Source organism: Pleurodeles waltl, chromosome 8, assembly GCF_031143425.1.
Source record: "Pleurodeles waltl isolate 20211129_DDA chromosome 8, aPleWal1.hap1.20221129, whole genome shotgun sequence".
NCBI lineage: Eukaryota > Metazoa > Chordata > Amphibia > Caudata > Salamandridae > Pleurodeles > Pleurodeles waltl.
The window spans coordinates 540,797,882-540,824,065 of record NC_090447.1 but is presented as its reverse complement, the minus strand read 5'-3'; the positions used below and the strand labels follow the sequence as shown (position 1 = coordinate 540,824,065).

The 26,184-nt window shown below is 41.7% G+C and overlaps 1 protein-coding gene across 1 annotated transcript in view; it reads right to left on the bottom strand.

The window, feature by feature from the left end:
* CFAP47 (cilia and flagella associated protein 47) overlaps positions 1-26,184 on the bottom strand; it is a 2,216,809-nt gene that overhangs the window by 2,043,994 nt on the left and 146,631 nt on the right. The window contains exons 10-12 of the mRNA XM_069204610.1: positions 24,178-24,400; positions 6,073-6,225; positions 1,041-1,224 (exon numbers count right to left, since the gene is read on the bottom strand). Of these exons, the coding sequence (XP_069060711.1) occupies positions 1,041-1,224; positions 6,073-6,225; positions 24,178-24,400 (560 nt within the window). The remainder of the gene's footprint in view (positions 1-1,040; positions 1,225-6,072; positions 6,226-24,177; positions 24,401-26,184) is intronic.

The window sequence follows — 26,184 nt, the reverse complement described above, 5'->3', positions numbered from 1 at the left end:
GGGTTTGCAATTATTTTGTTCGCAGCTACAGTGGGGTGAGTGCACAAGAGCTTTCTCAGTCGTGCTCTCAAATGGTAATTAAGGGTACTGAAATGTGCGTAATTGTTGCACTATTTGGCGCTCACTTATAAAGGGGTCTCATTAACCCCTGCAGTTGCTTTTTGGGGGAGGCAAGTACTTGTCACCTCTTCGAAAGTTAAAGCATCTCTAGAAAGAATGGTAAAAGCTACACTCCTATGGATTGCAATTTAAAAAATGTTTTTCCTACAGATTTGCATCCACAAATTGTATGCTATCGCAAAAAATCTCCACTCGCTATTTTCCTACACTCTACATGCTAAATTGGCGTTGACATAAATTTTCCTTTTGTCCCTCACGTATTTATTTTGAATGCTCCTCTCCTTCTCTTATACGTTCTGCATGCCTCCTGTGTACATCCACATGCCTGTCTTAATCTCTTTCTTTGAAACTATGTCCCTGTAACCAACCAATATCTATTCAATCCATCAACCATTTGCTAATCACAAAACCCCCTCTCATGATCACACCCAAGACATTAATGTACCACAAAAAACCTGGTTCACATGCATGGAATGGTTTCTTTGTGAACATAAAACTAATCCCAACAACCAGCGTCAGGATATTCTCCAGGCCCGGTTGTGCGTTATACAAATAACAATACTGGACTGAACACTGACTTTGGATGAGGGGTAGTATGCTACTCGCAGTAAAGCATTTCAAATGTCTTCTAAGGGGTAGTAGGCACTATATAAATGCATTTCAATATGATAGGCTACAATAAAATTATTTATTTAGATTTTGCAGGAAAGTAAAAACTAAGGTAAGAGATTTAAAAATAAGTTTTTGCATACAATACATAGTAAAACACAATTTAATTAATTGGAGTAGTTGACTCAATCACATGCATACATATTTTTCTTTGTCTATTAGATGAAACACATTTTTTAAAAGGTCTGATAGGGTAACAAAGTGTCTGACATATAGCTGAGCAAACACTGGAGGTAAAACGAGTTACCTACTTTGCTTGCTGCAGCTTTGAACTCCTCCAGCTCTCGCATAGTCAGCAAACGTCCCTTCTGTGAAGGAGGTGGTTTAGGTTTCACTTGCTCTTTGTAAATATCCTCAACTGAGATCTTAGGTGGTCGGAGGCCTGATGCTGGCTTAAGACCAATGTCCACTGGATTGTTCACTTCTTCAAACTCCCTGTGAAAGAAAGCCAAAAATTGACATCCAGTTAATAAGCCATGCTTATTGATGAAAGATCCCGGCTGCGTGTGGAGTTCCACATAAGCAAAAACAGACAAAAATACATACTAGGTTACAATACATCATGTTCACTTGCACCCAACTCTATGTTGCACATTATTTCATTGATAAGGCCTGGCAACACTAATCCGGTTTGTTTTTACCTCTCCCTGGTTTTGAGAATTCCATCGCAGACTATTCTGGTGTTTGTGATTTGCAGTAATGAAATGCAAGATGAGAATATTTGATGTTTTGTGATGATAAGATATGTTTAAGGTTTGTTGGTAAGCGCAGTGGGTCGAGCTCCAAAGCTACTGCCACCATAGAAGACTTGATCCAGGCTCCGCCCCTTTCCAGCTTGCCTGGCAGATTCCGAGATTGTGGCGGTGGTCTACCATGCGGTCAATGTTGGAGAAAGTTAAGGTGCTGTCATAGATGTCATGTCATGGAGAGCAGTTTGCAGTCAGCCACAGAGTAGAAAAGCAATATCTCCGTTGTTCAACCCTAGTTTAAAATGGTATACCACCTGCTTTGGTCAGAGTGGTGGGAGCCATGGTGCTCTGGTACTGAGAGACATTTATCTGAGGCTGTGGGAAGTCTGCATTACCCCAATAGTGTCCCAGTCTGCCAAACAACCAGCCTTTCTCCTGCCAGGTGCGAGTTGCATAGGAGAGGCTGAGAAAATACAAAAGGAAGCGCAGAGGTGGGTTCTTGCAGTAGAAGACTACTCAATCCCCATAGATGTACATTAGGAGCGGAGGATAGGGAGGCAGACCTGCCGAGCACTTTTGACTTTACTAAGTGCTTAGTCCTGGGCTGCTGGCTGGTGTTCTGTGCCCAACTGAGGTGAGACCTTTAGTGTGACAACACTGCACTGGATTTTTTGGGAGTTTTATATAATTTGGATATCTAGTAGGGGCCAAGAGGAAGGAGAGGTAGGGAGAGGTAGGGAGAGAGAAAGGGAGAGGAGGAGAGAGAGATTGCTTCTTTGCCTCTGGGCAAGTGACAGTCATTCAGGGGACTGATAAATCAGTGCTTACACATCGAGAGTCCTTTCTCAAGGCTGCTATCAAGGAGCTGCAGTCCACAGCATTTATGCCAGGGTAACGTTATTGGAAGCCATGCTTGAAGCCTTTCAGACTAGACTGGGGATGATAGACAGGTGTCATTGAGGTCTCTGTGAATGTGGAAAGTTAATTGCAAGCTATTTTTCTCAGGTTCTGATAGCATGTATTTTAGGACTGTAAGACCATATGGTCAATAGTTTGGTCCAGCTAAAGCAGAGAGGCTTTAGGACCTGTCAAGGGCACTTTAAAGATTTTGAAGTTTCTGGGAATGACAGAAGGAAAGGATTGTGATTTCAGAGATTTAAGCTGGGGTACCAAACCAAAGAGTCAGGAGAGTCGCACAGTTTGTGGTGACTTCTTGAGAATCATGAGGAGAGATTAATCTGGCAACCAGCCATGCTGAGCTTTGCTTAGAGAGGGAAGACCCTGTGTCTACAGATCAATGTTCTAGCTGGAACTATGTGGAGAACAAAAGGAGACACAGAGCCTCAAGCTGGGTCTCTGGTGCAATATGAATCTGTGGGTTTATGTCTGTGTGAACTAGAATGTGCACTTCCAATTCCTCAAAGCCCGCTCACTAACAGGTGTGCTCTGCAATTTTTGGGGTTGGTGACTGCTTCAGCAGGGATGCAGTTTTCTTACCTCTCTTTTCCCTGCTTAGTCTTGCTCCACTGTGTTCACGGTGAACATTGTGTATTGCACCGTGTTTTGTCTCTAATAAAATGCTTTTTCAAAATGTTTGTTGGCTTTGACCACATGCCTAGCCAATGTGCTTATGTGCTAACTGTCATGTGGCTTGTGAAATGCGAGTGTGAATTAGCTGTAGGCTTTGGGTGACGACTAAGGGATCTGACAGCAAACTAATGTTCTATGTAGAGTTTGTTGGATGTCCATTATGAGTGATGGTCAGACATGTAATGGTATGTGGGATGGTATTGGCTAATTGAGCTTCCATAGCAGAGTTCTGTAAGCCACGAACAGCTTGCTGCACACAGCAAACAAATAGGAATAGCCCCAAAGTTTGTATGTGAAAACACAAAGCATGTTGCCTTGTCCCTAAATATTGGTGACCTTTGGGAAAACAATACTGCTTTTCATTCTTCACAACACTAAATAAAAATGAGAGAACAGTGATGAACTATAAAAAAAAAAAAAAATGTCAGGAATGTGGCTGTTGAGGTAGTTAAAAAAAATGTTGTGCTTGTTAGAGCAAGACAAAATCCTTGCAATGCCATGGCAGGTGGTGCACTCTATGGCATAAGGAGTTGCAAAAATGACTTAGTTTAATGTTTTTACTTCATTGCCTAACCAGACAAAGTGTAGGTTTATAGTTCTGAAGAATTACATTCATTTACTGATCAAATTCCAGTGCAAATATGTTTGCTTACTTAAGATTAAAGGGAAGTGTGAAGATTTTTTTTTAACAAATGAAAGTTACTCAAATTTTGTTGTATTTCTTAACATCAGACATGGTCCTAAATTATTGGATTCTGGCCATATGGAATGTGGGGCCGTTCACTTGTGGTCCTAATTCTGCGTGTAAGCACATAAGTAATTTATGGGATAATCACTACTTCTGTTGTAGTTTTCATTGGAGAAAGACTGTCAACTTCTGGAAAACAGGCAAAAAAACGGAAAACCTGAAAACCCACGTATCTTACGTTTCCGCACTTTCTAGGGAATCTATAAGTAGGTGACCAATCTCTCTGCCAAGTGAAACACTAGAATATCATGCAGAAGTTGCTATTTTCACATGAGATATTCCGAGAGCTGGCATTTCCACTTTAACCTTCTGAGCAGTAATTTTACCAGGTCAAAAGTGGACCTAATATCTAATTGCAAGTCTCTTCTAATTGAAGGCAGGCTAGCTCTTATAGATTCTTAGTAGACTCTACACTTTGTGAAGATCCTTTCAATGCTCTGAGACAGCTCACAGATGAGAAGAGAGAGATGGAAAAAGGAGGAAGAAGGACATCTTTCACTTACTCTTAATGTCTTGAAGGCATGGTTTAATAAATTGTGCTTGCAAATTACTTAATAGGGACTCCAGACTTTCAGGTGAGCTGGCTATTGCATCCAGTGAGGTCACTTTAGGAGACCAGCAGAGAAGGCAGAATAGGAGAAGACAAAGACAAGGGCCCCCCTTAGAAAAGATGGGACCGCAGGCATGAACCTACCTAGTACAGATGCAGTGTGGGCCCGGATGTGAGAAGCCAAGCCTACACAGGTGCATGTGCTGATCTCCAGTTTGTGAAAGCAGTGGGTGTCTTGGGCCTCTCCCAAATGTGCTCCAGGAATGTCTTTTTTACTTCATTTAATTTTCCTATGATCCACTTTCGCTCCATACCTGCCCTTCCAAAATTTACATTTTTGAATCCAGACATTAAAAACACCTTCAAATTGTGATGAACATATTCTGCCCTGTTGTTTACCAAGCCCCATCTAAATGGAAGGGCACTTGCGGGCTTGAATTCCTTAGATTATAAACATTTTCACTGAGTTGTGACTGCTGTTCTGCGTTTAGGGTCAGCATACCCCTTTCTACTTTAATTCTGCTGCCCATTTAATCGGAAACTGCTACTGCAACACAGAAAGGAAACTATAGGTGGTTAGTTTCGGCAGGAGAATTACAGAAGCGGAAGAGGATAGCACTGACCAGTGAGAGGCCTCTTTCAAAGGGTTATTTCCAGCCACGCTTTCAGTGCTTAGTCTTTGGTTGGGGTGCTGCTTGGTGGCTTGTACTGCTAAGGGGGAGGTGGAGGAGGGGGTGTTCTGTTTGCCATCTCCATTTGTCATGGCTCATTAGCACTGAAGCCCAGTGACCTAGTGTCATTCATCGAGTGTGCTATATGTGAAAACCTAAATTACTATTTTACAAAAGTGCAATAGACTGCAATAGTATGCATCTCACAGGTTGCTTCAGAGAGCAGGCTTGGTTTGCTTTGGTGAACTGGTCCGTTATTGGCAATGTTTGAGCAGTAGGCAAAATACAAGATTTGCACAAGCTAAAAGTGCACCTAAACTTTTCGGGGTTCTTGCGAGATGAGAGTGCCTCATTTACACTCTAAAATGGTAAAGCGGGTCATTCAAAAAACTTTTATCAATGACTGCCAGGGAACAATCCCCAGATATAACTATCATATGTTTATGTGTAATATAGGCAGTGTCCCAGTGCTCTGAGCTCATTATTCCAAATCTATCGGCACAGAATAGTCAGCTCCTTGGATTGGACCAGTTTCCCAAATGCAAGGCAATGTGAACTGGTCTCCTTCAGTGAGAAATTATCTCTAAAGCCTATTTAGTCAACTGCCCTCCTGTCTTCATTTTAGGATTGTTGGATACTCTGGAATCATCAGCTTGATAGTGCAGCATGAGAGAAACTTCTAAATGTATCATTCGGTGTGCGGGGGGCTACCTCCAGGGGAATAGCTATATATATATCTTTTTTTTTTAAACAAAGAATGCAGGAATTGACTTCTCTCAAGGCCTCTCATTTCCTCAAGGCACTCAATTCTAAGTTGAAGGAAGCTTTCAAGTCTAGTAAAATAAGTAGTACTACCAAAGAAGTTCTACTACCGAGTTGTGACAAGTCAGTTCCATGACATGGCGAAACCATAAACTTTCAGCATTTCTAATCACCTACGCATGATTTGACAGATCATAACATTTTGGCACAAAAACGATCCAAGCTCAATTTAGCTACAAAAACCTTCAATGCGAGGTAATGCCCATCTCTTACCTCGCGGCTTCTTCTTGTAGTCTCTCTTCCCTTAAACTGCGGAGGTATTCGGCGTATTTCTCTTTATGGGCTTGCCTCTGTGCCTCCTCCTCTTCAGTGTAAGCATAATCCGGATCCACGTAAGTGTATCTCTCGGCTTTTGTAAAAATGGTTCTAAAATGGAAATAAACAATTACACCTGGCGAATGCAAGATATTTAAGTGCGGTTAAGGTGCAAAAACTACACTAATCTAGTACTGAATAATTTCCATTCTCCCACAATGCTTTTTAAAGGGTATCTTTAGCGAAAAATCCCAAGACATTTTTCCAATTTGCTTAGAAAAAAGTAATATAATAGAGCCCAAATAAATCGGACTGTAGTAATTTTGAGAATATACAATAACATGTTTCTTTTTAAAATTGTTGTTGCCTTTCATCACATTGGGTTTAGCGGAAAATAAGTCTTACATGCTCAGGTTAGTGGTACAGTAATGAGAAAATATTTGTATACATGAAACTCCTAATTAGAGGAGTTTCGCATTACCTGCGGCTCATTGCAAGAAGGCGTATGTAAAGATGTAAAACTGTTTAAGTTAGACAATGTAATATTACACACAATTACTTTACAATATCTATAGGCGAATGTTCAACCGCACAATCTTGAGACTTCCTGCCTATATCATTCTTGGAGTTGTTGAAAGACTCATAACCTGTGCGATCTCCTAGGGGAAAGCTGATTGCTGTGCTATTGTGTGGGGCCAAACAAGTGATATTGGGGGCTTGGGCCGCTGATAGAGCACCCCATCATATCCAGTGGCAACACAAGATTTGGGAGCTCATAGAATAGAAAATATCTCCACCACTAAGGAACAAAAAGGGAATGATTTTGAAAAATGCTGGGAACCTTGCCTGAAACTACATGCCAACCTTAAAGTTCTCCATCTAACAGAAGAGGGGTAAGCAGTTCAACAACAGCACCTAAGGACAAGTACAAGATAGGTGGTCCCCACCATACATAGAAGCAAAACAAAGGCCAAAGAGTTGATCATTATCCAGAGGCGAGTGTGTGTGGGGAGGGGGGGGAGGCGGTGCAGGAGGGGGGATCGTCAAGGGGAGGGAGAAGTTGATCTTTTTACGTTACTTTGTCACGCAGTGGCATACGGCGCAGCCGAATGTTCGGCTCAGGATGCAGCGCGCGGCAGTAAGACGCGCCATGCCTCTATCCTTTCCTATCTTTGTCGAGGCCCCAAATTGGGCATGGGGCCTCGCTTCTGCATTGGCGCAGCACGCCCCCATTAGTTCATGCCTCTCCCCACTCTCCTTTTTCTTCCCCAGTTACCTTCTGTTTCTTTTTCCTTCTTTTCTGTCTTCCTCGTTTTCTTCCTAATTTATGCCTTTCTTTCCTACCCAAGATTCCTTTCTCCTTCCCAGCATGCCTTCCTTTTCCCTGCATGCTTTGGAACCTTATTTTATAAAGTGCTTTTTCTATAGAATTCTATGATATGATCCTAATCCAATATGGTGACTAACTTCCTGTCGGTCACTTCCTGTTCTTTTGGTATATAAGGTGTGTGATTCCTCTTCTCTTTGCGCTGCAACACTTCCTTTGGGTGGTGATCTTCGCTCCTGGTCTTCTGCATCAGATAATGATTTTCTGATCCTGTTCCAGCTTTTTCCTGGTCATTTTTGCCTTTTTGTTCTGATTTATTTTTACCTTTTGTTTCAGGAGTTACTTTTGTTTTTTTTTCCCTTGGGGACTCCTTCTGGAGGGCACGGACTGCCTTTGGCGTTCCCTCAGACAGCAGCACCATGGCTACCAGAAAGGGTCGCCCCTATTTGGGCCAAGGCAGGACCTACAAGAACAAGAACCTCGCCACACTTCCAGTGGGCCACAGACAGACTACGAGTAGGTCGTGACATACTTTGTTTCAACCCGCCGTCCATTGGAATGTAGGCAAGATTATGTTATGATCTTTATATAATGCAAAGAAAACAGAACTGATTCTAAAAATGAATAAACTGCCATAAAAGCTAAGTTACATACTTCCCGAAGAGAAACAACAAAATAATAATCAATATACAAATCATCCTATCCTGGTCACACCTGCAACCAAAGTGTTCAAATTCTAAATAACTGTGCAAGGGGTCTCAATATACCTTCAACAAATTTTGATGAATCTGGTGATTAATAAAATAGCTGACCCACATAAAAGACTTGGCCACCTGCGAACTATTATCAAACCAATCCAATATATGGCACATACTGGAATGGTGTTCAAAAACATTAAGCTAAAACTTAACTCTATACTGAATAACTAATAATAATACTACTACTACTACTACTACTACTACTACTACCACCACCGCCGCCACCACCACCACCACCACAAACCAGTTGAATACAGTGCTTTTCACCGTAATTCTGACCTTAATAAGCATTGTAACCGCAGGGTTTACTATTACCTTACTCATTTTACAGATTTCAAGAGGATGGAATACAGTGCTGCAATTCAAACTTGAGATTGGCAGACCAAAGCACTCTTCAGCAATTAGCATTTAACTCACCTTCCTTCCGGGTTAAACCTGGTAGTACCAGCAGGATTTAGTAGATAATATGTTATGTGGGTTAGACAATGTAATAAAATTGGTTCTGTTCCGAATCTGTTGGCTGGACTACAATCCATAACACTCATATCAGAATTAATCAGATCAGAAACGTATAAGTATTTAATATAAATGATCGATATAAACTAGAGAATTTCTTAACTAAGAGGACTCAAAAGCCACGACAATTCAAAATGAAAACATCAACTGCACTATACCAAGTCTTTTCTGCTACATTTTAATATGTATAAGCACTCCCTTTGCTAATACCATTACCAATGAAACTCGCAAGTTTCATTTCCAGATATCTTTGAATGACACTCACAGCCACATCAAGTAGGGATGAATCAGGGGACCGCCTCAACCAACCTCACAGCTCGGACCACCTGCATCACATTGAATGATCTCGACAGAAGAGCGTCACTGGTGAATTGATTAAGGAGTTGTTTCCAATAGGAACATTTGAAGAAAATGACTGGAACCTAGGGGTGATCCTGGACTCTACTTTCTCCTTCCCGTCAAGCTCAACTCACTAAAGCCTACTTCCTGTCCAAAAAGAGTATATCCACTGCCCTCCTTGCAATGAAGGGAAAAAAAGATTATCTGTGGCATCACCCAAAGTAAATCGTAATGGACTATAAATCTGCAATCACTATTTAAGACCTAAAAAGTGATGGCTATTCCTTAAAAATGATTGAATTCATTTTCATGATTTATTTGGACTTGTTAATGTATAGCTTTGGATCCCTCTTGGCATATTTGACTAAAATAACTCAAGTCCAATTATCTCCACAGCATCATGCATTTATGGATGGTTGTATTGCATTTAAAAGTAGTAGAACTCCTACATTTACAGAAACAATTCTTATTTTACAAGAAACAAAATATTATTTTAAATATTCATAGATAAAAAGACCCTCAGGTTACTCTGCAGACCCAGACTTGTTACAATCAACCATAACTAAGCAAGGATTGACAAGGTCAATCAGTCACGCTTTGGAAAATGAGTCGAGAGCTACAGGCTTTGTAAGTGCTTGTTTTCTCTTGTGTACACCAATACATTTTGCTGATACTCTTCAGCATGAGCAAACATGAGGGGAAAAAAAAAAACACCATTTTTTTTTTATAAGCGACATGAGTCATCACACATGTACACGTATGCCACAGCCCCAGTTTAGAGATATCACAGCAGACATCACCACACATGCCGAATGCCATTACGAGGCAACCAATTTATTTTAATGTACCTTTCCAAGATGATAGAAGCCTATACATTTTATATATATATATATATATATATATATATATATATATATATATATATATAAGAGAGAAAGAGAGAGAGACAGAGAGAGAGAGAGAGAGAGAGAGAGAGAGAGAGAGAGAGAGACACACAGAGAGAAAGATTAAATACCTCCTGACGACTGCCAGTAGGTATTTATAGTTAGGACCTAGTTTCCAGAGGAAAAGCATTTTTTGTTTTCCTAATAAATTTGGTGCCATTTGAAGAATCTTCAAAGATTTTTCAAAACTACTGCGCTAGTCACTTCAGCTGTTGTATGGAAAGTTTCAAGGGGATTTGTCTAGCGGTGGCCAAGCAAAAGGAGGCATCCCAAAATGCGTAATCCACATGCCATTTTCGATAGAGAATTTAGATACAACTACAGCCCGAAATGCTAAACGAAATTACACCAAATTTGGCAAAAAGCTAGATCTTGGTCCTGAAGGAGTGCTTTTTGTAATTTGATGTAAATCTGTTCAGTCGTTTTGGAGTAATTAGAGAAAAAAATTATGTATATCTAGAGACGCAGAGGGTCTTCAGATCCAAGAGACGTTAAAGTGAGATCTGACTGGCTGCCATCAATTCAACAAGGAAGTGGTGGCAGCCATCTTAAGATTCGGTCCAGACTCCTAAAAGAAATGCAAAAGAAGACACAAGGGGCAGGGTAGGAATACCCTGATCCCCTAGGCCTGGTGGTGGGGTCACAGAGGGACCCCACCTTGGTCCAAAAATGTTTTGTTTTTTCTTTTTAATTTTGCCACAAATTCACAGAGGATCCGCAAAATTAAAAACAAAACAAAAAAGTGGGCCAGGATCAGCGGGTTAAAAATATTTATATTTTCAGGGAAGTGCTGTAGGTGGCCCCTCTCTCCAGGCTGATTTTGGCCCGGAGAACCCCATTCCCTGGGGTCTGAATAAACATGTAAAGGGAGGGACTGTGCAGGCCTCCCTCCCAGCCACATATGCAAAGGGGAGGCTACGTGACCCCCCCCCTTTACTAAACTTGTAAGGACCCTGGTGACCCCCCTCTCCCAGGGCTGGATCAGGCTGTGTCCCTAGGTGGCCACACACTGGACATACCAGTTTCCCTGCCCATACTGGTGCAGGCAGGGACACCCATGTTGGCTCTCGCTTGGCAGGAGCAATCTCAAATTTCCCACCAAGCGGGAGCAAACACCATAGCCCACTAATGATAGTGTTGTGGGTGTCTTCGGTGGTCACCAGGGGACCCAACCTTTGTTGGCTGGGCACCAGGGGTTGGGGACCCCCTAGGCCGAAAACGCCCCAGGGAGGGGACCGTCACCCTCCTCAACCTTTGCATGCTTGGCCAGGTCCATGGGGATGGGGTCCCTGGGGTCGAAATGAAACTAGGGAGGCAGCTGCCTGCCCCCATCCTTCTCCTCAAATATGTTGCCAGGCACCGGGGGATGGGGCCCCTGGGGCCAAAATCAGCCTGTAGAGGGGGGGGGGGCCACAAGACGCCCTCCCTAAAAAATGCAACAGGCCACAGGAATGGGATCTCCTTAGTTGTAATTAGTAGCCCTGGGGGATAAGTGTCCCCCTGGGCCTTACACATCTCGGGGAGGGCCTCTCCTCTGGAAAAAAAAAAAAAAGGCATTGGGTTCCCAGGACCAGGCTCTGTGGCTAATCTACCACCGGCCAAAGGCTGTGCACAACATGGGGTTGGCTGCAAGTAGGGGGTTTGTCACATGTAGGGTTTTGGCCTTGGGGTGGGGGTGAAATTACAAATGAATTGCTTTATGACCAGCTTAGAACTTAACATGGGCTACTTCACTCACTCTAAGTGAATCACTGTTCCTCCTTAGTTTTTTACAACTGCAAGCCTGCAGGGAAACCGGCTAGGCGATATATTGCATCGCTCTCTATATTTTACTGTATATGTCCATATTAGCAAGAGTAAGTTGTGTGTAGTTTAGTGTATAGAGGCTATGATATTTAATTTCCGAATTCTGAAAGCAACAATGCTGTACTATTTCATAGCACCTATCCCCCTCTTAGGTAAATTCAACTGCACTTGGAGTCAAGCTACATTCTCTGTTGTCAGATGGCGGGGTCTACCTAGGCTAGGTTCAGGCAGCCACAGTCAAGGATCTTAGATTAACGCCTTCATTAAACTTCCATTTGAATTTGCCTTTAAATTGTTAGTCCTACCTGTTTGCATCCTCCGCTCACTGCACTGGCTGCAAATGTGGGGGGTGGGGTGGGTGAGTGAATCACATCAGATCCCATTTCCGGCAGGTATTTCTTAGATGAATCTGGGATCCTGTCAACACTGTGAAATATGCTGAATTTGCCCTAGTGTAATTTAGCACTCACATATTATCTGCTTCGGTTTCAGAGCAGAAACCCGAAGGTGGTGGTAAGGAGGCTTTCTTATTTTCAGTTCCAGTTGAGTAACTATCTGGTTCTATGGACATAAAGGCTTACATTAACTGAAGCTTAGCGTGGGAATTACTGGTAATAATGCGCGAGTTGCTTAGCCTTCAGTAGCTTGCAACTTTTCACTGATCGGAAGTAGCTCTCACTACAGAAATAGTTGGAGGCCATTGGTCTAAAATAAAGCCCCGATTTAAAGAACCATCAGCCATTCTTTTGTTCAAGTATCACCTGGCTGGGAGCAATCTGGAGGCCATCACCCAGATGCCATTGCAACGGGAGGAAACAAAGGCCCATTACAGACATTCAAAGGCATGGGCAAAGTGGGCCGCTGCCCTCAGGTAATGTGAACTTCCCATCACTCCAAGTTACCCATAAGGATGTATATTATATATATGCGCAAAAGGGAGATAAAGATATAGATCTGTATATCATACATCCACACACACATATATAGGTATATATACACATACACACAAACACATAAATAAATATATATATATATATATATATATATATATATATATATATATATATATATATATATAGAGAGAGAGAGAGGGAGAAAGAAAGAAAGAAAGAGGGAAAGAGGGGAGAGGGGGGGGGAGAGAGGGACAGCTACATATAGGACCTAGTTACCATAGGAAAAGCCTTTTTTGGTTTCAATAACTTTGGTGCCAAAAAAAATCCACTGCACTAACTTACTTGAAAGTTTTGTGGTGCTCCATCAAGCAGAGTCCAAGGAAAAAGTGGGTCCCAAAACGCGAATTCCACATGAAGTTTCCAAAGGAAGTTGAGATCAGTGCTACAGCCCAAACAGCTGCAAGGAATTACACCAGATTTGGTAGTGAGCCAGCTCTTTACTTATTGAACATGCTTTTTGTGACCCGGTGTCAATCCAGTCAGATGTTTTTCCGAATTTAATGTTCAAAATCTATCTATATCTGGATGGTTGGGTTTGCTGGACTCTCTGAGGACCCCCGTGGACACGTAACTCTATAGAGCAATATGACTGACAGAGAGTTTCTCTTCCCATCGGTCACTTCATTCCTGCAAGTCCCAACAGAGCTCGCACTCAAGATTAGCTGGAGACAGTGCTCTGAATTAAAAAAAATAAATTAAAAAAAAATAGGTAAAATAGGTAAAAAAGGGCAAGGTTTGCCAGGTCTGGCGGCTTAGTGGACTAATATGTCCACTACAGGGGCCTGTGTTTGACCTCATGGTCACAGGTTCAAATGCCAGCGGGTCCACTTATTTTATCAACCTCAGAAGGATGAAAGGCTGAGTAACATTGGGTTGGATAACAATAAACATATGTTATTCAGTGCCATGTGCCTACAGGTGAACGTGCGCTTTACAAATACACGTTCTGCTATGTAAGGGTAGCCCCAAGACCAATTTTTTTTTTTAATGGATTTTCTAGGGGTTGTAGGGATCCTGTGGGAGCCGAAACCGTGCTCTCTCTCTCGGGTCTCTTGAGAGCACAGGAGCCGCGAGTTCCACAGGATAGATAAACTATTTGAAAAAAGAAGGGGGGTGAGTGCCTGTGGTGAGTTGGCCATGTACAGGCGGACAGCCCTGCAGCCAACCCATGCCGCACATAACCGAAGCATAGAGTTTGGCGGACAACGGAAGGCTGGACGCAGATTACTCAAATAATGATTTCAATCTCCCCTATTCCTTTGTTTTTTATGTAATTCTTTTATAGAGCTAATCGTCCCAATGTATAGTGTCCGAGCGCTTTACATCTCTCAGAAACCACGGGTGCAATACATCACATATGTCTCTGATTCAATGTGCAGAAAATGTAACACAAGACAATAAGGGTTATGAGGAGAAGCAGTTACATATCCTCCATATTTGAAGAGATGCTATGTTAAGAGTGCATGGTCGGGAGAAGTCAGGACTTAAAAATTCAACACAAAATTGGGGTAGTCTGTGCCAACAAGTAATTGTTACTATCCAAAGGAAAGCTTCTTTGCAAACATAGAAAAACAACAGATTGAGGAAAAAAAAACAGGAAGGATCTAATCCATGGCTTAGTTTGCATGCTGCTCCTTTGTGTTGTTTCATAGTTTACCATGCTATAATAGAAGAATCGCAACTTATAAAAACTGGAAGCAACAAAAGGATCTCTGCATCAAAAGTAGTAACCCACTTACAGTAACTGCACATAACATAATAATCTGTTATCTGCATGTTACACAATGTGCTTTGCAGCAGGCACATTAATCGTCTATGCTACTTTATGAGTCAAAACCAGACAAAAAACCAGAACGCTCGTGGAATTGCATAAACCACAGGAGTTATCTTACCATTATTAAAATCCCATGAAAATTGGTGTCTTGACCCTGTAAGATGCAGTCTCTTCATGGGCAAATCACTCTAAAAGTATTTACAGTCATTCATCCTTGTTGGCAATTTCTTTACAGCAGATTTGTTTTAAAAAGTGTGTATAAGTGGACTGACAGACTATGATTTTCATAGCCCCACCCTTCGTGACTCTGCCCTGTTCTTCTGCCACACAAATGTATCCCCAGTTTATGGGCTCCTGGAGTAAATGTTTTCAATCCACCAACGGCTAGCTGCATAAACAAGCCTGACGTTGCCTGTAGGTGCGTTTTGTTTGGAAAGAGTTTGTGTGAAACCTTATTACAAAAAAACATCCACAATAGGTGCCAGTGTATGCACCCATACGCGCAGGCATAGGTGGTCGAATGCCTTCTGTTAAACTTTTCCAAAACCATTTTAACACGGCACCTGCGCACAAGCATGCGTGGTCATCTTTAAATGTAATAAAGTATAACAAAATCCACACACAGATGGATGACCATGAATGCACATGCATACACATTATTATTATCCATCTATGAATAGAATTAAACCAGAGTGTAAAGGTGACTACCCCCACGTGTCCACTACAAGAGGAGCAGTTTTTCTTAAGGATGAATGTGTTGTCTGCAGTACTTTATAGTTTTAGGACACATCCTAGACCTTGGAAAGTGGAGGATGTTCTCCTACTTTAAAAGGAAAGTCTCTGCAATGCCTCTCATATCTCATCCTAGAATGGTGATGGCAGTCAGGTGACAGAGGGCACACATGACATGGTAACAGATTCGAAGACCTCACCCTTCCTGGGATTCCTTCTTCCCGAAGTACAATGGCTGTTGTTGGATTCTCCGGAAGAAATTTATCCACTGTGACCTTTGGAACTCATGGACTGGCAGATTTATGAGGATATTGACAAATACTGGAATTATGACAGCTGACTGCATTTTCTAGAGAGTAGATCTAGGCTGCAAGAACACAGAAGAGGTGGCTCAATTTGAAATAAAAAGGCTTTTTTTATCATTTAGGTTGTGGTTCACTGGGGCAGAATCTGTACAGGTTTTATGGTTGTAAAAGCCAGCCAACTGAGACAAATAATCTAACAGATGATCCTCCACTTTGGGGAGCAGGATACTGCTAGATCTGTGGGCTGCTCTACATAGAGTACTTTAAAATACAATATTTTAAACCAGGCTGGGACGTTGAATTTTGGTGGCAAGTAAGTACCGAATTAACATAAACCTCACATCCAGTCATCCTAGCTTCGAATGTAAGATTTCCTAGTTACGATTCAATTAAGGGGTTTGAAACAAAGATTATTTTACTCAGGCGGGACTAGTAATGTTTTACAGTGGGACTCTTTCTAATGGTACAGTTCCTTAATGATAGAGATATCTTCTTTCACAAAAACACATTATACTTTGGGGTGGGTGGTTCACCAACTCAAGGTGTGTGTGTGTGTGTGTGTGTGTGTGTGTGTGTGTGTGTGTGTGTGTGTGTGTGTGTGTGTGTGTGTGTGTGTGTGTGTGTGTGTGTGTGTGTGTGTGTGTGTGTGTGTGTGTGTGTGTGTGTGTGTGTGTGTGTGTGTGTGTGTGTGTGTGTGTGTGTGTGTGTGTGTGTGTGTGTGTGTGTGTGTGTGTGTGTGTGTGTGTGTGCGCACACACTTTAATGCAGCCCATTTTCCTAAAAGCGCAACATGCTGCATTTAAAAAGAAAGACAATGAAAGGTTTCAGTTTCACTTTGGAAGGCAGTGGTCCGTGGGACCGCTGCCTGCTCTTCAAAAATGTTTTCTCATGCATTCACAAAGGGGAAGGGGTCCCATGGGGACCCCTTCCCCTTTACCAATGGGTTAGCACCAATATGAAACTGGTGCTAACTGCTATTGTTTTGGGACCGCATTCACAGTCACAAAACAATCATACATACCATTTAGATTCGGTATTAGGAAGTGACGACCTGAACACGCCCCTTCCTAATACCGAATCGCAAAACCCAAATTGCAATTCAGTAACAAGTTACCAAATTGCAGTTTGGGCCTTGTACATCCCCCCAAAAAAATTTCTAGTCGCAAATGGGCCGATTCTGAAAATCAGCCCGTTTGAGACTAGAAAAATGCTTTGTGCATGTGGCCCTAGGTGCCAATGATAGACTATGGAAATCTTAAACAGTGGCCTGGGCGCAGCTTCGGCCATCTACGATGGAACATCATAAGACAGACCATACATATCTGTTCTGGTAAAAAAAAATTACAGTTTGACATATTCTTTTTCCTGGAGCTCAAAATCCTCCAGCATGGCAAGCCTGAAGCTTTATCCAACCAAGTTGTATTAAAATCCAACACTTTTGCATAAATGTCCTGCTAATGCTCCAGAGGTCTTAGAAGTCCAAACATATTTACAAATCCCAACTTCAAGGCTTCTGGAGCAGCTACTCTGGGACATTTCTAAGGCACCCAGGACCCAAAGACAGCACTTGAGGGACACAACTCTCTCCAGCAAAGGCCACCAGCTGAGTCCAGTCCAGGTCCAGTGGTTATTGATCAACTGGTCACTATTGGAAAAATGCCTCTTGTAGGTTGTTGTGTTCCTGTACCCACACAGGAAGTCAGCCAACTGACCCTTGGAGTCAACGCCTCAGTCCTATGTACAAGTAAAAGCAGGTGCATCTCTTCAGGTCTCCTAGGTTACAGAAAGCCGGGCGAGTCCTCTTCTGATGTTTGGCAGGGTCAAAAAATTGTTCTGAGGACTTAAGAGTGAGGAGTCATCCTTGTAGGTTTCACTTGCCATTGGGTGAGGGGCACTCCTGGACACTCCCTAACCAATTGGGACTACATTCCCCAGGGAAACACTCCTGATTTTTGCAACTCATCCCATTTGACTTACTGCACCATTCCAACTGAAATCAAGATAGTGAGAGAGCGTAGCTTATATAATCAATAAGAACATGAAATGTTTATGAACTAATGTATAATAATGCTGCATAAAAAATTTACTAATGTATTTTGCTAAACGCATGCTTGAAATGTGCCTACGGGGAGTGGCCGTCAATATATACGGGGACTAATGAAAATGACTAATAATGTTGAAATTATATATTAAAAGATGGTTTTACACTAATTATTAAAGGTTATATTGCTAAACTTTGCTAATAAATCATTAGGCCTTAGTTAGCATGAGTTGAGGCCTAGCTGCCTGACTCTCATATTAAATGTGTTTTTCTAACGTGCAGTGTGCTGACTTGCTAAAGGACATGAACTCTTGTTTTTCCAAAGCTATAAGCTGAATGTAACTGTAGTAGATCTGTTCTCACGAAATTCAACTTGCTTGTAGAAACATTTTAGCTGAATGCAACAGTGTAGATTAATACCTGGTACAAGGTCGCCTGAACCGGTACAGACAATGGAGCCACTGACTGAAGATGTGCAAAGGACCACGAGTGGATGAAATCATACCGGACATTCTACCCACTGAAGACGTCAATCATAAGGACCAATAAACTACGTGAGAACTGTTATGGGGTGACAAATTTGATGAGATAATTGAAACTATTGGATGGAGATAGTGGGGTGCAACCCCTCAGCTAATTAGATTTTAGGGAATGTACAACGAAAAAGGGATAAAAACCTATGAAATGAGGAGCATCTCAGATTAGTTAGGGAAATGCTATTGCTATGACCCAGACACTTTGTCACTCTATTTAGTGACTTGCTAATTTGGTTCTTAAAACCATCCTTGCCCTTATATTGCCCATTTATACTTTACCTCCTTATGAGGGAAGTACCCTTTTACCCTTCTTACCCGAGCTGAGTTCCTGACTGATGGCGAATCAACTGATGTCCTGAGGATGAAGACAGAATCTGTATGCTGACCCAATACAGAGGGTAACTATATGACAATGATATTGTGATTGTCTGTTTGCTTTTCCTTTCTAGGTACCAACTGCTACTTTTGACAGAAACCATAGTAAGAGGTTTTTCCAAATTGATGTTGCTAAATTGTTTTGCATGAAGCCCAACATGCCAATGCTAATTCGAGGTTAGTTAAAGGGGTTCACTAAACGTACGCAAATAGACAAATGACTGAATCTATGCTTTGTTGAATAATGCGCTAAGTTACTCTGCTGAGGATAACCTATGTTGACTTTGTGTTATGTTCTAATAATTGTGATTCTTGCTTTGATGAAGTCTTATTCGAGTTGCCAAATTATGACAATGTTGATGAGCTTCTTGCTATTGAGATTAATAAACTTGCTAGTAGAATTGTAATCAATAGGGAATAAATATCACAAAACGTACTAAACGGGTGTGGTTATTCATGACTGAAAGGTCATGGTGGTGTCTTGAGTCTTATTAAATGTCTTTGACTAAAGTGAATTGCTTTGTTATGATAAATATTGATGACGTTATTGACATATTGATTGACATGTTGATTAGCTAGCTCGTCCTAAGGTGTCTTCAATCAGGGTCGAAAGATTCATTGGCCTAAAATGAGTCCCAGAGTGAATAAATTAGTCATAAAGGGACGCGTTAACAATTGCATAGGCCTTCTGCCCTTGAAGGAGCTTGTGTGCCAGTCAGGTGTTTGTTTAGAGAAATTAGCAGTCTCCTCCTTATAAATTACACTAAACTGGTTCTCCGATCCACCCTCCTCCCACTGGGACAGTCAGGCCAACTAGCATATGTTGGCAGGCCAAAATGTGTCCCCTACCTGGTCTCTCCTTACCCTAAACTATAAATGTGAAGGTCTTACATTTGTCTCTTTCAAGTTAATGAAGTTCCTTTAATTTCCCCAGCTGTGCTTCCTAAGCCGATAGTGGTCACACACCCCCACACCAATCTCACACTTTCACCAGGTCTAAGCCGTTACTCTGGCCTGGGAGCAATTTTCATACCGTATTATGGTCAAGTATTAGCTGGACAGCAGCTGGTAAGCTAACACAAATTAGCTTCCACGGGCTTCAGGCAGGGCACAAGTAATTTTCTGAAAGTCAGTTTCTATATATATATAGAAGATCTAACTTCAACAAGTCTATATTCCCTACTTTGACATTCTCTAGGATCCAGCTACATCCCTGCAAGTGAATATAGCTTTTGGGGCTAGTGACTGGAGGAACGTGCCAACTTTAATTTCACACATGCTCCACATTTAAATTTCAGTTGCTGTACTACGCTGGCACCAAGATGCACTTATGAGTCACTCAATACTTAAAAGTTTCCTGCCTGCCAAAAAAAAAGTAATTTTGACAGGTTTGAGAGCAGATTTTTAGGCTCCTGCAGTCAGGCTACACATGGTAGGACCAAAGTCAAGTTTTACAGTAACCCTGCAGATGGTACAAAAGGTGCACCAGTCCACAGATGGCATTTAACTTCCAGACCCTAGGTTTATTTTCTATATTATATACTCTTACAGTCAAGCTACATGTGCCAATAAGGATTAAGTCAATTAACCACATTTAAAGGGTCAGAACGTATACAATGAGGTCTAGACAGCAGTGCCCCAACGTGCAGAGTTAAAAACAGCAAAAATAGGATCCAGAAAAAGACAAAACATCTGGGGTAACCATGTAGAAAAGGTGGGTTTACTACATTTCTTTTCATAAGTTAAAACAATTTTAGGATAACTGAGTTAGAAGAATGAGTTGAGTTTTCAGTCACATTTACTGTTGCATAGAAAGATATGAAAGCACAAATGGAGACCTTTCTAGAGATAATTAACATTTTACTAGTGTTGGTCACATGAGAACTCAACTTTTGTTTTCTCCTGAGTACTAGAAAATGTGGATTTTGCAACATCAATTTTTGTGGTAGACAAAGGCAGTGCCAGCTAGATTATACATGTTTAAATGTAACTGCATGAACTGAGATAAACAAATGTTGCCTAGAAAACATACACATGAGCAATAAGCAGAGCATGGTTGGCCGGAACAGGTTTTGAGGAAACAGAAAGGCTAATTTGTGCTACACATGAGATTTTTATCCTTTCTTCATCACCCTTACCAGGACTAGAAGGAGAACTGCTGGATAAATCAAGTATGTCAGAAAGCGAGTAGAGAGTTCCTTCACAAACTCAGTAAGCCACAGAGGTGCCTTCAATACAGATATATATTTGACACTTCAACATTTTACCTTCTTGACTTAAACATTTTTTTGCTATTAAAATCCACCATGGATATAAGGACGGACAGTTCACCTGTACTGAAAAGCCCCACTAAACAAGTTTTCAGCACAACAAAAAGCTCACTGAGCTGAACCAGATTTTTACCTGCACAGGGTGCACCCTCTCTGGGGAATCCTCAGCACCTTGTCTGGAAGTAGAAAGCGTGACTAAGTTCCATTTGCCTCGAACTGCAGGCAAATACCCCCCCCCTGGTCACTCCTGCAGGCCTCAGTCCCTTAGGACAGGCTTCTAGGCACCAGACCATTTCCAGCTAGGTTCCTGCCAGCTCCTGTCCACAGTGATCAGCTCGGCCCTGGTTGAGTCAGCCGTCTATGTTTTTGTGCCCCAAAAAGCAGCGAATAAGGAAGCCAACCACTCAACCCTTGGAGAGAAGTTACATTTCTTTGGTGCCAGCTGGAATCAGGTGTCCTCAACTGAGCCATTGTCTTTTCAGAATAGGATCGTAAACACTCGGCCAGGAATATATTTTCAGTCTCTAGAGTAGAGTTCAGAGTCAAACTGGTTCTATACCAGTTTATCTGAGTCACCACAAACCTTACTATCTCAAAGTTACTTTTCCACTAAAGAGAGAAAATCTATTTTTATTATCGAATTCGATTTTTAAACTGAGTGATAAAAAAACACTGAATTATATATATATATGTGTTTTTCCAGACAAATATATAAAATAATGATTTTATTTAGGTATTGGTTTGTTCATTAAAAAAAAAATCCTTTCCCTACACAGTGAAAACAGCCTAGGCTAACTGTTCACTGTGAGGTATTCTATTCATAATCTGTATTATGTCAAATTTATAAATATTAATCACTCAGCACTGTCAGGTTACAAGGCACACTGTAGGCATGGCTTATCGAATATAAAATAGGTTCTGCTAAAAGGCAAAAGCAATGTTCCTTGCCATATGTCACTGTTGTGCTTTTAAAAACGCCAGTTGTACACAAAAACACAGGTAGCCCTGCTTAGTAAGAACCTGGGCTATATCACTACTTCAGAACAAAAGTGGTTCTTAACTGCGATACCCATTTATTACTTGAAAACTAGCACAATTGCATAAATTAGCACAGCAGCAGAACACACAGACAAGAAGGTAACTTCTACACTAGTATGAAAAGAATAATCAGATGCAATGTTAGAATTATGGGGGTCATTAAGACCTCAGCGGTCTTGCAAAAAGACCGCGGAGGCCGCGGGAGCCAGAATACCACCATTGCCGGCAGTATTCCTGGCTCCCTATTATGACATTTCCGCTGGGCCAGCGGACGGTAACAGTGTTACCGTCCGCTGGCCCAGCGGAAATGTCACATCAACATTGCTTCCGGCTCGTAATATAGCCGTCGGCAATGCTGAAGTGCAGCGGGTGCAGTAGCACCCGTCGGTCATTTCACTGCCCGAAATTCGGGCAGTGAAATGCGCGATGGGGCTATGCCTGGGGGCCCCTGCACTGCCCATGCCAAGTGCATGGGCAGTGCAGGGGCCCCCAAGGGCACCCCAAGTCCCCTTTCCGCCAGCCTTTCAATGGCGGTGTTTACCGCCACGGACAGGCTGGCGGTCGGGGACTCATAATCCCCAGGGCAGCGGTGCTTGCTTGCTGCCCTGGGGATTATGACCGACAGGCGGAATCCTGGTGGTCAATTGGAGGGGCCGGCAGTATGGCCGTGGCAATTCCGCCACAGTCATAATTTCTGGCGGAACACCGCCAGCCTGTTGGCGGTGTTACCGCCACCTTACCGCCGGCCGCCAGGGTCGTAATGACCCCCTATATTTGCACAACTAGATGCGGTTAAAATTAAATTATAACATTGCATCTAATTATTCTTTTCATACTAGTGTGGAAGTTACAGTCCTGTCTGGTCTGCTGCCGTACTAGTTGCTGCCATTATGTTAGTTTTCAACGAATATATGCGTATTGCAGATAAGAAGCACTGTTTTGAAAGAGGTTTTAACAACTCCAGAGCACAATAGGCCTCCCGGCAGTCATATTGTTGTCCTATACAGGGGTGGTGTAAATACACTCTGCAGACCTCCCCTTTAAACTGCACTTAATCTCAACACCACTGAGGCAATTTCTAGAACAAATTATAATGGTCTTAATATAAGTAGACTAACTGGGTGAAACCAATTGTACGGTGCCATTCTAGGGACAGAGCACACACTGGGGCACTAAAAGGCAGTGTCACAGAGCGCAGACACCTAATATCAGCAAAAGGACCCATTAGATGCAAAAGAAAAAAAAATGAGACCAAGCTTGGTGAAAAAAAGACCCAGTCTAGGCCATCCTAAAAATATTGGCAAGATTCTACATAAAATAGGCCACCATCCATTGCCCACATTTTCAGCCATGGGCTGTTTCAAATCTCATCCAAAAACATATCATTTGGATTATAGTGGCATCTAAACCATAGGTCAAAAAAGGGATATTCAGAAATGTAAGCTGCATCCAAAATATATATTTTCTTTGCTACGATTACCAAGGGAGATACACGGAACTAAGGCATGGTGTGCTCCCAATACGTACAGTGACGACAACAATGCAGACACTCCACTGGATAGATATCTAAACCTTTGGCTTAAGCAAACAGGAGCAATGCCTGGTTGTGGGCCTTTTTTTTTTTACTGAGAAAGGAAGGTGAGTTTTTGGGGAAAATCAAAGACTAAAATAGCAAACGAATCTGGAGTACTCAAAGACTCCAGATGGAGGATGTGATCTTTTAGATTGAGTGCAAAAAAGATGCAAACATAAACCTAGTGGACACACTCTGCTAATAGCAAATAAAGAGGACTTTACAGTACTCAGTAAAATTAGAACACTATGCAACGCTGTAAACATCAGGGATCCTGATCTTTGAATTGCGGATACCCAGGATTCACTTACAAACGAAGAAGATAAATGGAGGTATGCTAGCCCCCGTACTACAGAACTGGAAGAATTTGAAACAAAACTGAAACAATCTGTGTGCTGTGTGGCAAATAGCAACTTGTGCACACAGAGGCCAGGACTCGGTGAAGTTTAGGTGACATTTCTTAATCACACAATGGCCTCAAGCTCCGGTTGCAATACTAGTTCCCAATTAGATGATTGCAAACTCTCATTTCAGAAGCCTCAACATATCACATGACGCCAATGATAATGAAGGCAACTCCAAATGCGTACTGGTCCATTATTTTGAGGAGGAGTGGGGGAAGACGGGTGATCAAGTCAATAACTCTGTCGGATGGATTTCTTTCAGGTGTGCTTAGAAAACATTGAATTAAAAACAATTACATTGCATGAATATTTATTTAGGTAACATGTAAATAAGCTATGTAGTCTATACATATTTATTTCCTTATTAATTACCTATATTTTTTATGACGGTCACTGGGCCTCAGACTACCTGATCGATCATTTGGAAAAGCCACCAGTGCATCATCTTCTGCCTCGTTAATTTTCAGATGACTGTGGATTTGTGTGCTTGTAGAGTTGAGCATGGCCACTCGAGCAGGCCCAGCATAAGTTCCAGTTTCATCTGGTGTCACACGCACAAAATGCCCAGTTGCATTGGAAATCAGTGGAGTTATACCTGAAAGAAGATTCACAAATCAAATTTATTTTTAGGCTCAGGAGATGGAAACAGGCTTTCAGCCTAGATATCATCAAGAATCCTGCATACACCAAGACAACATTAACTCTCGGGTATAAAAAGCATAATTATACACAGACATCAGTCCTCTTAGAATCTTCTGCTCGCTCATTTAAATCTCGATGTCAACTATACATCTCAAACTCAAGTTCACCTAAGATTACTTAGGTTTCCTCTTGAATGACAATTCTCATCACAAAGTTCAAACCTGGCTTGATGCAATGGAACTAGGAGGCTTCTAGTCTGCCTCACACCACAAGCTAACTATTTCAGATTCTACACTAACTCCACACTTCTTACCACCACTAAGCACATATATACACCATTCCAAGAAGTTTAGTCCTACAACATCAGTGATTCTAAGACGCAAAAGCAGAATAAAAACTACATGCAAGCCTTTTCAGCCCTTGTTCTGAGACATTGGGGTTCCAGCCATTCGCAGTTCCTTCTTGCCATCACATTCATAGAATTCAGATAGGAACCTAAAACCTCTCCCTTCAGATAACACCACTTTTGCGATTCTTGAAAAATGTAGGAATTAGAGATGAACTCTGTAAATTTTGAGGCTGTGAACACAACTCACTACTCAAAGAGCAAGTATTTAACCCTGTACATTTTTAAATCTTTTAAAGCACACTAGTCCCAATGTAACCTGATTTACTTACATGCACTAACATCAGTAATATTGCTCATTACTTTTCTGTCCCACTAGCATAAATACAATCCAAACACCACCAAAAAAATTGAAGTCTACAGTCTGATGGTATAACGATGCATAATGTGTTGTGTAGTGAGTCCTATCTTGTTTTAATGGGAAACAGGAGTTAGCCTTCTGGCTTGCGGACCTGTGCCCCCATCACCTAGTGATTTTTACCCCACTTACCTTGCTCTGTTTTAGCACAATTATTTAATTATATGTTTCCAAGATGGCTGCATTGTTTCTAGTTAGGCCAATGTTTTACTTCAAGAGGAGACAAGAAGGAGATAATTCCACTGATACGCTTTGATCTCTCCACTGCCCAAGGCATAAATGGCCACAACAGCCTGCTAAAATCTCTAGGAGTGGGCCAAAATATTAGGAAACAACCTTGAGTGGATGGATACAATATTTTCTTCCAAAACAATAGTCAAAAGATCAGGATAGGTGACCTCCACCATTTAAAGAAAAGGACCAACAGTAGTATACCCAATTGGTTATACCTCAAACTATTGTCTTTCAATATAAACAAGTAAACCTGGTACAGGAGAATAGAAATTTAACATTAAATTACATATGCTGCTTAGCACCCAGATCCCACTTCAACAAGAGAATGGGTCTAGGACAGACATACATTGAAGACATTAAAAACAACGTTTTATAAAAGGACATAAATACTAATTTGCCTTGAACTGTAATGGAGGACCTGGTGCAGAACCACAAACAGAATTGCACCACACCTTTCATCTGGCCTCGTTCTCTAAGAGACACCCTGTGTCCAGTCTTGCTCCAAAAGTAAAATACCTGAGCATTCTAAAGCAACCATTATGCAATTCTGCTGCCAGCATGACTGCCAAGCAGAGAACAGCTGCATTAGCGTAAGAGAATTTATAGGAGGCTACCAGAATTTCATCCACAAACTATATTTGTTACAAATCAATGCATCTAGAACGAACCCAAACAAAGAGCAAGAAAACCCAAAGAAGACTACAAACTATGGCTTAAAAGTATTCTGTTTATTCCAGAT